The sequence below is a fragment of the Acomys russatus genome, chromosome 30, assembly GCF_903995435.1.
Source record: "Acomys russatus chromosome 30, mAcoRus1.1, whole genome shotgun sequence".
Taxonomy (NCBI): domain Eukaryota; kingdom Metazoa; phylum Chordata; class Mammalia; order Rodentia; family Muridae; genus Acomys; species Acomys russatus.
Window position 1 is genome coordinate 21,581,387 of NC_067166.1, and position 12,842 is coordinate 21,594,228.

The 12,842-nt window shown below is 44.4% G+C and overlaps 1 protein-coding gene across 1 annotated transcript; it reads right to left on the reverse strand.

Annotated features, from left to right (window-relative positions):
* Positions 1-5,139: 5,139 nt before the first annotated feature.
* Mrps36 (mitochondrial ribosomal protein S36) lies at positions 5,140-12,575 on the reverse strand. Its single transcript, XM_051172464.1, has 4 exons — positions 12,428-12,575; positions 9,580-9,643; positions 6,122-6,309; positions 5,140-5,333 (listed from the first exon to the last, which is right to left on the reverse strand). The coding sequence occupies exons 1-4, from the start codon at positions 12,464-12,466 to the stop codon at positions 5,316-5,318; spliced, it is 309 nt and encodes a 102-aa protein (XP_051028421.1). The 5' UTR covers positions 12,467-12,575; the 3' UTR covers positions 5,140-5,315.
* Between the last annotated feature and the right edge of the window lie 267 nt (positions 12,576-12,842).

Sequence of the window (12,842 nt, forward strand, 5' to 3'; positions counted from 1 at the left end):
CAAGTTTTAACACCTCTGCTTTAAAAAAATATGTGTATAACGCCGTGCTTGGTGGCACACGCCTTTAATCCCAGCACTCGAGATGCAGTGCTCGACAGGCAGATCGCTGTGAGTTCGAGATGAACCTGGTCTACAGAGCGAATCCAGGACAGCCAAGGATACACAGAGAAATCCTGTCTCGAAAAAAAGAGAAAGAAGGAAAAACAAGCAAGCAAGCAAACAAACAAACAAACATTTGTGTATATAGATGTTTGCTTGCATGTATGTCTGTGTATCCCACGTGTGCAGTGCCCATGGAGGTCAGGAAAGAGCATTCGATCCCCGGGAACTGGAATTACCGGTCTGAGCCACCATGTGAGTGCTGGGAACTGAACCTGGAAGAGCAGTAAGTGCTGTTCAGAGCTGAGCCATTTCCAAGCCCCTTAATGTCCTTGCTAATAAAATTTATCAGAGCATTCGTTTGAACTGAACTTCTGCATGAAGTTCACCCTATCAAACAAAAATGGAGTCATGCGCCCTGAAGTTCCACACTCAGCAAAAACTAAGTTAATTATTATCTGGCTTTCCAAGAAACTAGCAGCCATATCTCCCAAACTGGCCAGTTTTAGGTGACGTGCTTTAACACTTATGAAAACAATGGAAGTATGCTTAATTAACCAGATTTTTCTTCTGTGCCTTATTCTTGTTTTATCCCCACACATCCCTGGCCTGCCAGGCATGGCAGGGCTCCCTGGAAGCCAAAGCAGGAAGGAAGCTCGCAATTTCCAGGAAAGCCTGAGCTATGGTCCCACAAACACAAACCATGTTCTGCTATTGGTCATTGGGAGTTCTTCCTATAATCCTGGAATGAATTCTCAGTTTACGAATCACAAAATCCTGCAATAACACAAGCAACCTGGTTTTGATTAGAATCTAACATCTTAGTTCCCACAAATCAGGCTACAATAAAAAAAATTTAAGATGCACGCACACCTTTACTCCCAGCACTAGGGAAGCACAGGCAGGCAGACCTCTGAGTTGGAGGCTAGCCTGATCTAGTTAGTAAGTTCCAGGCCAGTCAGGAATAAAAACGAGAAACCTTGTTTCAAAACAACTAGAAAGGGCTGGAGAGATGGCTCAGTGGTTAAGAGTACTGTCTGCTCTTCCAGAGGTCCTGAGTTCAATTCCCAGCAACCACATGGTGGTTCACAGCCATCTACAATGAGATCTGGTGTCCTCTTCTGGCATGCAGGCATACATGCAGATAGAGCACTCACATACATAAAATAAATATTTTTTTAAAAACCTAGAAAAAATTAACAAATATGTGTGTTACTTTCCATGTGCCAAACATTATTGTGGATCTAAAACATCTTGTAGCAAAACATCCCGTTGTAGTGGAAGATGAAAAAATAGGTCCAGACCATCCAAGTCTACATAGTGAGATCCTGTCTCAGAAAGTTAAATCTGAGGCACAGCAGTAAGTGCTATAAGGGACTGAGAAAGAGATGGGGCTTTGCTGTTTTAAATAGGCCAGTGCAAGAAAGATGTCACTGAAAGGCCACTGGAGTTTAACAATAGAATCAGGTTAATTTATTTTTTTTAAGACTTATTTATTTATTATATATACAGTGCTCTGCCTGCATATACACTCACAGGCCAGAAGAGAGCATCAGATTACACTGTAGATGGTTGGGAGCCACCATGTGGTTGCTGGGAATTGAACTCAGGACCTCTGGAAGAGCAGTCAGTGCTCTTAACCACTGAGCCATCTCTCCAGCCTCAGGTTAATTTCTTTTCTTTTCTTTTTTTTTTTTTTTCAGGTTAATTTCTTAATTCCATTTTATTTGTCATTACAGTGAGGGTACCACAGTGCACATTTGAAGGTCAGGTCTTCAGGCTTGATGGTAGGAGTCTTTTTACCTGCTGGTCCACCTCTCTGGCCCCAGATAATGTTTTTAAAGGTTGGTTCTGGCTGCTAAGAGACTACACTATACATTGAAAGAAGGGCAGGGAAAATGAAGACGGCCTGTTGGTGAATTGTGGTAACACAGATGGCTTTACCAGAGTGATACCAATTTTGACTCCTGGCACACAGGCTTTACAAACAGGCTGATCCCAAAGTTCTGAGCTGGAATAGCTGTCAAGTGGCTACTTTTCCTCTTTGCAACTGATGTTTCTAAAAATTAGGAATCTTAATTTTTAGATATATGTTGGAGATAGTAACTAATACAAAAACTAATATTTAAAACGCTAGTATAATGTAGTAGTAGCTCTGGATCCAGAATTCAACCAGTATTCAATCACTAGATAAATGACAATTTAATTTTATTTTATGTGCATTGATGTGAGGGTATCAGATGCCTTGGAACTGGAGTTATAGACAGTTGTGAGCTGCCCTGTGGGTGCTGGGAATCGAACCCAGGTCCTCTAGAAGAGCAGACAGTACTGTTAACCACTGAACCATTTCTCCAGCCCTTAAATTTATTTTTGTCTGCACCTTATTTCCTCCTCTATAATAGGACCTACTCAAACGCTGCTGGAAGGGTTAAATGACTTTGCACAGGTAAAGCCAATGTCTAGCAAGTGGGCTACCTAGCTATTACTGCTTCAGCCCTTTGTCACCACCTAGGTCCAAGTAAAATACCCCTAGACGAGGGCTGGAGAGATGGCTCAGTGGTTAAGAGCACTGCCTGCTCTTCCAAAGGACCGGGGTTCAATTCCCAGCACCCACATGGCAGCTCACAACTGTCTGTAACTCCAAGGTCTGACACCCTTACACCAACACACATGAAGTTTAAAAATTAAGCAAATAAAAAATATGAAAAAAGAAAAAAAAAAAAAAAAACACCCATAGACTGCAGAAAAACATCTTTTTGTTTTGAGCCTCCAGAGAGCCCCAGGCCCTGCCTTTCTACCTTGCCAGCAGAGGGATTACAAGTACTCAACTGTTGCCAGATTTTACATAGGTGCTGAGGCTCCAGCTTAGGCCCTCAGGACTGTGTGGCAAACATGCTGTTACAGCTATGTCTTCACCCTCAAATAATCTTGAGGAAAAAAAAAAGATAAATCATAGTGAGGCATAGCTGTGCATCCATTAATCGTAGCACTGCAGAGCCAGAAGCAGGGATATCTAGGAGATTGAGGCCACCTTGGTCTATGCAGTGAGTTCTAGGCCAGCCAAACTACATAGTTTAAGACCCTGTCTCATAAAAACAAAAAGATGAATTATGTATTTTTCATCAGTTACCAGAATAGGTTACTATTAACATCAAACATAAACCCACACTTCTGATTAGAGCAACATTCATAGCACAGAATTTATCAAACAAATCAACTCTTGAATGATAGGTGGAAAAAAAAAAAGGTAAAGATTAACAAAAATAAAAACTGAACATTCTAGTGCCTACTGCACAGGGGCTATTCATTATTAAGGATGACTTCTCTATAAAGTATATCCTAGAAATTATTACAAGGTATGGATTTAGTCAGCTTTGTGGAGGTTGATATAAGGAAAACCTATTATAGTTTCCTTGATTGCCTAGATTTTAAAAAAAGATTTATTTATTCGTTTATTTATTATTTATACATTGCTCTGCCTGCTCATACCCCTGTAGGCCAGAGAAGGCATCAGATCACATTATAGATGGCTGTGAGCCACCATGTGGTTGCTGGGAATTGAACTCAGGACCTCTGGAAGAGCAGTCAATGCTCCTAACGTCTGAGCCATCTCTCCAGCCCTGTTGTTGTTTTTCGAGACAGGGTTTCTCTGTGTAGCCTTGGCTGTCCTGGACTCACTTTGTAGACCAGGCTGGCTTTGAACTCACAGCGATCCGCCTGCCTCTGCCTCCCAGGCACCTAATTAGATTTTGAAACACTCCCAGATATTAAAATAGTGAAAGCTAATTATCGGGATTTGCAAACATGACACAACCAACAGTAAGGTAAATGAATATCCTTCCAAAACACTAAGTAGCAATTTCTAGTGAAATACTTGTTCCTATGCTATATTCTTATCTATGATTGTTTTCTACTTTATACATTGCCATGGCCCACAGGGCTTGAGTTCTGGAGCCCTGTCTAGGAGCAAAGAGGCAATGAAGAAATGACAGACACAAACACACAGGGTAAAGCTGGGATCAGGTGGGGTTCTCCTGCTGCTCCCAGAACCTCAGCCTGTTTATCAGGTACAGCACACAGGGAGGAGTTAGCTAGCCTTGGTAGGAGGTCTCCGTAGGACAGCAATCTCATGCTGGAAAAACATCACAGAGAGGAGCTGCAGTTGCTAGTCTCTGCACACACCAACGACCAATCATAAATGCTACGTTCAGTCCCTCTGAGCCCACCTGGAAGGCCGTAGCGTTCCTGTGAACCCACCTGGAAGGCTGTAGCGTTCCTGTGAGCCCACCTGGAAGGCCGTAGCGTTCCTGTGAACCCACCTGGAAGGCTGTAGCGTTCCTGTGAGCCCACCTGGAAGGCCGTACCGTTCCTGTGAACCCACCTGGAAGGCTGTAGCGTTCCTGTGAGCCCACCTGGAAGGCCGTACCGTTCCTGTGAACCCACCTGGAAGGCTGTAGCGTTCCTGTGAGCCCACCTGGAAGGCCGTACCGTTCCTGTGAACCCACCTGGAAGGCTGTAGCGTTCCTGTGAGCCCACCTGGAAGGCCGTAGCGTTCCTGTGAGCCCACCTGGAAGGCCGTACCGTTCCTGTGAGCCCACCTGGAAGGCAGTACTGTTCCTGTGAGCCCACCTGGAAGGCACTCTGGGCTGCTGCTCACTACAGTACAGACACTCTTTCACCTCTTATATTATCTTCATAGTCTTAATTCCACTGCCAGCTCTTATGTAAATTGCACTTGTATTACTTAGGATAGGATATGATTATATCCATTATATTCAGATAACCTTGTGTATGAAAACAGTAAGAGAAATAAAAGGCAGGAGGTGGTGGTGCGCGCCTTTAATCCCAGCACTCAGGTGGCAGGGGCAGGCGGATCTCTGTGAGTTCAAGGCCAACCTGGCCTATAAAGCGAGTCCAGGACAGCTAGAGCTGTTACACAGAGAAACCCTGTCTTGGTTAAAAAAAAAAAAAAAAGTAAACATGTTAAGATTTAAAAATGTAGACTTTAATAAGTGTACACGTCAGCTTGTGGAGAAGCTGGCTAAGATACATAGAGTAGGAGGAGATACAAGTGGCCACCTACAGTTTCTATACTTCATTCTTTTTGCAGAATATTTATTAAGGTTGTTTAATATACAATTTTTCATTTCACGTTTTGGAAGTCCTTTATCGTAAAGATAATCCTCTTGTCTGATGACAAACAGCAGCCATAATGATCATTCTGGGCCTCCACGCTGAAAGGAGAAGCATAGAGCAATGAGATGAAGGGCAAAACTGGCCGGGACTTATACAATAAAATGCTCTTCAGGTGTCTGGATGTGTTTTAAGACAAAGTCTCACTCAGTAGCCCAGGCTGTCCTAGAATTCACTATATAGCACAGATTGGCCTCTAAGGAATCATAGCAATCCTCCTGCCTCAGCCTTCTGAGAGCAGAGATTACAGTTGATGTTTGGTTTTTTTTCCCTAAACAACAACAAAATCATCATCATCATCATCATCCAGGTTTTGCATAGCTTGGAGGCACTTATGGTAACTGTTATAAATTCAGCTCTAGAAAGGACTCTATATTGATGGTAACCCTGGGTTACCATCTGAACATGCTGGGGGAGGCAGGTAGATCTGTGAGTTTGAGGCCAACCTGGTCTTCATACCAAATTCCAGGACAGCCAGGGCTATAGAGAGACCATGTCTCAAAAAAATCAGTTATCCTCAAATTCATCCGTGATCTTAGAAGCCCTTTATACTTTGAAAAGTTAACTCTTCACCCAAAGAGATTTTCTAAAATATGGTTTTATGTTTTTGGGGGACTGAACCCAGGGTATGGCACATGCTAGTCAGGAGCTCTGCTAATGAGCCACATCCCCAGGCCTTAGGGTCCTAACAGATTTGTGTCTGACATCTCTGGCCTATCTGGCCCATTTGTCAAGGCAGAGGGAAGAACATGCAGGTCAGCAAACAAAATTTCAAAGCCAAAATGTCACAGCACTCAGCACCATCTTGTGTCAAAGAGCAACAGTATACCTGGATATATTCCATTTCTTCTTGAGACATAGGTTTCCTTCTGTATTTCTGAGGTAATGTTTTTATTATTTCTGCAGTGTCTGGTGGCCCCTGATGCATCATCAAATCTGGGGATATACTTCCCTTAGAATGCTGTGAAATTACAGACGAGTGAGAGGGTAGCCCAGCAGATCTCAAAGCTTCTGAGGCTGAAATTAAAAACAAAAGTTCTAATTAGAGAAACTACTCAGGTATCTTTAAATGTTATTTTTTAATTATCTACTACTGAATAGTCATCTTTTGTAACCAGTCCCTGAGGCTGGAGAGATGGCTCAGAGGTTAAGAGCACTGGCTGCTCTTCCAAAAGTCCTGAGTTCAATTCCCAGCAACCACATGGTGGCTCACAACCATCTATAATGAGATCTAGTGCCCTCTTCTGGTGTACAGACATACATGCAGGCAGAATACTGTGTACATAATAAATAAAAATTAAAAAAGCACTTGGCTTTTCCAGAAGACCAAGGTTTAATTCCCAGCACCCACAGGGCACTCTCAGGCTGAAAGGATCTGACACTCTTTTCTGGTCTTTGTAGGTACCAGGAATGCATATGGTACACTGACAAAACATCCATGCAGGAGGCTGGGCATGGTGGCGCACACCTTTAATCCCAGCGCTCTGGAGGCAGAGGCAGGCGGATCTATGTGAGTTCGAGGCCAGCCTAGTCTACAAAGTGAGTCCAGGACAGCCAGGGCTACCCAGAGAAATCCTGTCTCAAAAAACAAACAAACAAACAAACAAACATACACATTTAGTAAATAAAGCTAAAATTGTAACTATGCAACATTATACATGGCTTCAAATAATCCTTGAACTATTTTAATTCAATACATATACACACACACATAATGCTCTTTTTGAAAGGAGCAGTAGTCTCTTTTGTAGTGTTCTTTTTGAAAGAAATTATAATCGTTTTTTGTTTTGGGTCAGGCACTAGGACGCTAGGCAGACAATCACTGAGCCACAGCTACAGTTCTTTGTATAAGGTCTCACTATGTTGGCCAAGCTGACCTTAATTCCTGGGTTTAACTGATCCTCCTGCCTCAGCTTCCTGAGGAACTAGGATTACAGGTGTGTGCCTCCATCCATGCCCAGCAAAGTAGTTTAAAAGTAAATTATAGCCGGGCATGGTGGTGCACACCTGTAATCCCAGCACTTGGGAGGCAGAGGCAGGTGGATCGTTGTGAGTTCTTGGCCAGCTTGGTCTACAAAGTGAGTCCAGGCGGGGTGACACAGAGAAACCCTGTCTTGAAAAAACAGAAAAAGAAAGTAAACCGTGACTGATGAGATGGCTCAGGAGATAAAGGTAGTCAGTTGACAACCTGAGTCTGATCCCTAGCCTCATGTGGCCCATAGGACAAGAGCACTGACTGATGCAAGCTGTCCGGACTTCCACACCTGTCCTAGGACAAATGCACATGCTGGATGTGGTGGTGCAGAGGCAGGAGGATCTCTGTGAGTTCCAGGCCAGCCTGGTCTACAAGGTGAGTCCAGGACAGCCAAGGCTACATAGAGAAACCCTGTCTCAGAAAAAACAAAACAAAAACAAGACAAGTGTATGCTTGAGAGCTAACATGCTAACACACACACTCTCTCTCTCTCTCTCTCTCTCTCTCTCTCTCTCTCTGAATTAAAAAAAAAAAATTAAAAGACATAAATTATTAGGCCAGGTATAGTGGCACATACATGCAATTCCAGCAGGTGGAAGGTAGAATACAGGAGGATCGCTGGGAATTAAGAGGCCACCTGGTCTACTGAGCAAGTTGTAGGCCAGGCAGGGCTTGCCTCAAGCCAATGGCTTCTGAGCTAGAGAGGCAGCTCAGCCACTAAAGGTTCACACTTATCTTTTTTTTTTTTTTTTTTTTTTTTCTGAGACAGGGTTTCTCTGTGTAGGCCTGATTGTCCTGGACTTGCTTTGTAGACCAGGCTGGCCTTGAACTCACAGTGATCTGCCTGCCTCTGCCTCCTGAATGCTGGGATTAAAGGCATGCACCACCACGCCCGGGACACTTATCTTCTAAAACACACAGTTTGGTGCCCAGCATCCACATCACCAAAGCCTGTCTCTCCAGCCTCCCTGTAGGAGCTGTTTGATGGTTCAGTGACTACAGATACTTACTGCCATGTCTGAAGACCTGAGACCTGAGTTTGATTCCCAGCTCTGACATGGTGACTCAAAACTATCCATAATGCCAGTTCCAGGGGACCTGATGCCCTCTTAAGACCTCTGTGGATACCAGGCATGCATGTTGTACACATACATAGGTGCAGGACAAACATTTATGTTCATAAAGTTTTTAAATTTATTTTAAAAAGGGGAGGGGGACTGGAGACATGGCTAGTGGTTAAGAGCATTGGCTGCCATCTCAGAGGACCCAGGTTCGGTTCCCAGCACCCACAGGGCAGCTCACAGCTGTCTGTAACTCCAGTTCCAGTGGACTCCCTCACAGACATTCATGTACACTAAACACCAAATGTACATAAAAAAATAGATAAATAAAAATTTAAAATAAAATAAAATAGGGATAATAAGAAGCTAATCACACCAGACGTGGTGTCGCACACCTTTAATCCTAGCACTCGGGAGGCAGAGGCAGGAGGATTGATGTGAGTTCGAGGCTAGCCTGGTCTACAAAGTGAGTCCAGGACAGCCAAGGCTACACAGGGAAACCCTGTCTTGAAAAACAAAACAAAATAAAACAAAAAACAAAAAACAAAAAAAATCCAACAACAACAAAAAGAAGCTAATTACTAGCTGGCTTTGGTGGTATACACCTTTAATTCCAGCGCTCTAAGAAGCAGAGGAGTTCTGTGAGTTAAAGACCCGCCTGGTCTACATGTACAGTTCCAGGTCCTTCCTAGCTACATAATGAGACTCACACACCCTCCCTCCCTCTCTCTCTCTCTCTCTCTCTCTCTGTCTGTCTGTCTGTCTGTCTGTCTCTCTCTCTCTCTCTCTCTCTCTATATATATATATATATATATATATATATATATATATATATATATATATGAAGTTATATATAAAGTTAATTACTTGTATGCTACTTGGGTAACATTTTGATTTAAACTACAACAGCCTGATTATAAAATGAGGAATATTGAAGCTGGACGTGGTGGCGCACACCTTTAATCCCAGCACCACCTTTAATCCCAGCACCTGGGAGGCAGCAGCAGGCAGATCCCTGTGAGTCTGGTCTACGAGTGAGTCCAGGACAGTCAAGGCTACACAGAGAACCCTGTCTCAGAAAGAAAGAGAGAGAGAGAGAGAGAAGAGAGAAATATTCTCTAATATTCATTTCTAGATATGAATACGCACATTTATATTTTTGGTTGTGAGCCTAGCCTTTAATGGCTGAGCCATCTCTCCAGCCCGAATGTGCACATTAAAAAAAAAAAACCTAAATGAAATACAACTTACCACTGAGTTTAGGATTGTCTCTTCTGTCAGGGAACCTTATTAATGGAGCATGTGGCTTCACTACCTGAAGGAAAATAAAATGTGGAGAAAAATGACCTCATTAACAATAAAATCAACACCCTACTTATCACAGTGGAAGGAGAGAATGGACTCTCAAACTTGTCCTCTTCCCGCCATACATATGTGTACCCCATACACATTGCAGTAATAACTAAAAAGACACAGTGAATGGGCTGGAGAGATGGCTCAGTACTCAAGGTCACTTTCTGTTTTCACAAGGACCCAAATTATTATTTTTTTTAAAGATTTATTTATTTACTTTTTATTATGTACAAAATGTTCCGCCTACATATACACCTGCATGCCAGAAGAGGGCATCAGATCACATTATAGATGGTCATAAGCCACCATGTGGTTGCTAGGAATTGAACTCAGGACCTTTAGAAGAGCAGCTGGTACTCTTACCTCTGAGCCATCTCTCCAGACCCAGCTTTCTTTTTTTAAAGTAGGGTCTCTCCACATAGCCCTGGCTGTCCTAGAACTCACTATGTAGACCGGGCTGGCTTTGAACTCAAGTCACCTGCCTCGGCTTGTCTGTGTGTGCTTTTGTGTTTGTGTGTGTGTGTGTGTGTGTGTGTGTGTGTGTGTGTGTGTGTAGGCTTGTGGAGGTCAAAAGTCAACATGGGATTTCATTCCTCAGTTGCCTTCTGTCTTATATTTTGAGGCAGGGTCTCTCTCTGAACTGCCTCATTGGCTAGTCTAGCCAGCCCACAAGGGTTAGAGATCTGCCTGTCTCCACCTCCTACTCCCAAGCCAGGGTGATAGCCAGTTTTTACATGGCTTCTAGGGATCTGCTCTCATGCCAATGTAGAGAGCATTTTTGCCCATGGAGCTTCCTTTTCAGTCCTCTATAAACATTTTCAGACAAGTCTTTTTGTAGGTAGAGACACTTCTCTTGGGTAATAAATCAATAGCAAATAAATTATGAGTTTCAGGTGCTTCTAGAAGCCTGTCTCACCACTTGGTATGGTCAAGCTTCTCATAACAAGGTCTGTGTGCAGCTCAGAGGTCGGGTGCCTGTGTGAGGTCTGGGCCCAAATGCCAGTAATAGAGCAGGGCGTGGTTGCACACACCTTTAATTCCAGCATTTGAGTGGCAGAGGCAGGAGGATATCTGTCAGTTTGAGGCCAGTTTGGTCTACAAAAGGAGTCCAGGACAGCCAAGGCTACACGGAGAAACCCTGTCTTGAAACCCCGCCCCCACAAAAAAGTAGATTTTAGTTATTTTGGTAAATGTGTAGTGCCTTCTGGTTTTAATTTGTATTTTCTTGGCAAGTAAGAATTTCCAAGTATCTCTTCATAAACTTATTGCTGCAGTGGCCATCTTTTTTTTTTTTTTTTTTTTTTTTTCTATATCAATTTCTACACACACACACACACCTATTTTTTTTTTTTTTTTTTTTTTTTTTTTTTTTGAGATATAGCTTTACTATGTAGCTTTGGCTGTACCTCAACCAAATAGACCACTCTGGCCTCACAGAGGTCTGTCTGCCTCTGCACCGAGTGCTGAGATTACTGGTGTACGCTGCCATGCCTGTTCCTTTACCCATTTCAGATGGAGTTATATACGCGTTACTGATGTTTGAGGTTCTATGGTAAGGACAGCAGCCTTTTGTCAGCTAGTCAGCTGATCTGTACTTGGAGACTCTTACTCACTGCTCAGTGCCTACCAACTGAATGAGTAACTAAGGATTACTCATTGCAATGGCACCAAAGGTCTAGGGTCAGCATTAAAACAACTTCAAGGGAAAGACCTTTTATCAGATTTGTTCCTGCAAAGGAAAACGCACTTATTATCAAAGATGAACATTAACAAGGAAATACTCCATGTCCAGACTATTAAGACCTCTACATAATTTAGGGGTTGGGGTAGGGTGGGGTTTGAGACAGGGTTTCTCTGTGTGATAGACCTGGCTGTCCTGGACTCATTTTTGTAGACCAAGCTGGCTTCGAACTCATAGAGATCCACCTACCTCTGCCTCCGGAGTGCTGGGATTAAAGGTGTGCGCCACCTCGCCCAGCTAAAAACTCTAGTTACAAAAGCCCGTGTCATGAACTTTGCCTTCTCCTGTTATGTTAGAGGCCACAGCCGAGAAGCAGCTACCAATGCTGTCAGATGTTAGTACCTGATGGGAGGATTAGCAATGTTACCCTAGCTGCTTACCTAAGCACAGTGGGGGAAAGGCTTGGCAAAGGCACCTCGAAACATACACACTAGTAAGTAATAAACTTAACTACCCCAGTATTTCACTCTTTCACGCATCTGAAGCCAGGCGCCTGAAGAGATCAGATCTAACCGGCTCCAGGGTGAGGAGGCAGCCCAAGGGGCCAGTTATCCGGCCATGCCCAAGTCCTTGAAGGGACACCAGGTCAGAACCAGGATTTGCTTCCTTCCCCGCCCCGCTACGGCCTTCCTCCGGATTGGCTGGCTGCAGGAACATCACGGGCCATATTAAACGGCGATTGGCCGAGTTGCTGGAGGGCAGCGTAGTCCGCAGACTCCAAGGGCTAAAGAGGTGCTAGGGACCTCGGGCGAGCACGAGTCTACACTACCAGAGGCCACCTCCCGCCGCGCGCTTCGAGCCCCCGGCGCCTGACCCTGGCTACTCCCGGCCACCGGAGCTGGCCAAGGTCCCATTCTCAGACACACACACACTCACACACGCTGGCCCTGGTCAGGGCCGCGGTCACGGCGCATTCCCTGCCACCGCCTTTCCTCCCCGGTGGTGCCGCTACATCTGCACCCTCCCTACCTCCCTCTCAAGCGCGGGAGGGGCCCAGGCTTTTACCTGCACGACCCTGCTGGCGGAAGCCATCTTGCTGCCCATCGTGACCCCCGAGCAGGGGCAGCTTCCGGGGCGCCTGCGAGCCGCAGAAGTATCGGGAGTGGGCAGCGTGGGGGCGGAGCCTGTGTGATGTCACTGAGGAGCTATACGGGCAAGCTCCACCCCCCTGCGCCCGGCCCCTCCCCTCTTCTCGCCCAGGCACTGACCCTTGGCTTTTTCTAGATTTTGTTTTTGTTTTTAGCAACCGGCTGGACTATTTGGTTCACCATCTCAAATTATCTAGGACCATTTCCTTTAGATAGCTAGTTTCTAGTTTCAGTACAGTTCAAAATTTAATCTGAAGCCACCTCTTGTGGCTTTTTATTAAAACTTGGGAGTTAGATAGATCCCTCCCTTTGTTCGGCCATCATCAGAAAAG

Coding starts and splice junctions, on each gene's coding strand:
- Mrps36 (XM_051172464.1), bottom strand. CDS start 12,466: ATGGGCAGCAAGATGGCTTCCGCCAGCAGGGTCGTGCAG. Junction 9,644..12,427: donor CCGCCAGCAGGGTCGTGCAG/GTAAAAGCCTGG, acceptor ATTTTCCTTCAG/GTAGTGAAGCCACATGCTCC. Junction 6,310..9,579: donor AGACAATCCTAAACTCAGTG/GTAAGTTGTATT, acceptor TTTTAATTTCAG/CCTCAGAAGCTTTGAGATCT.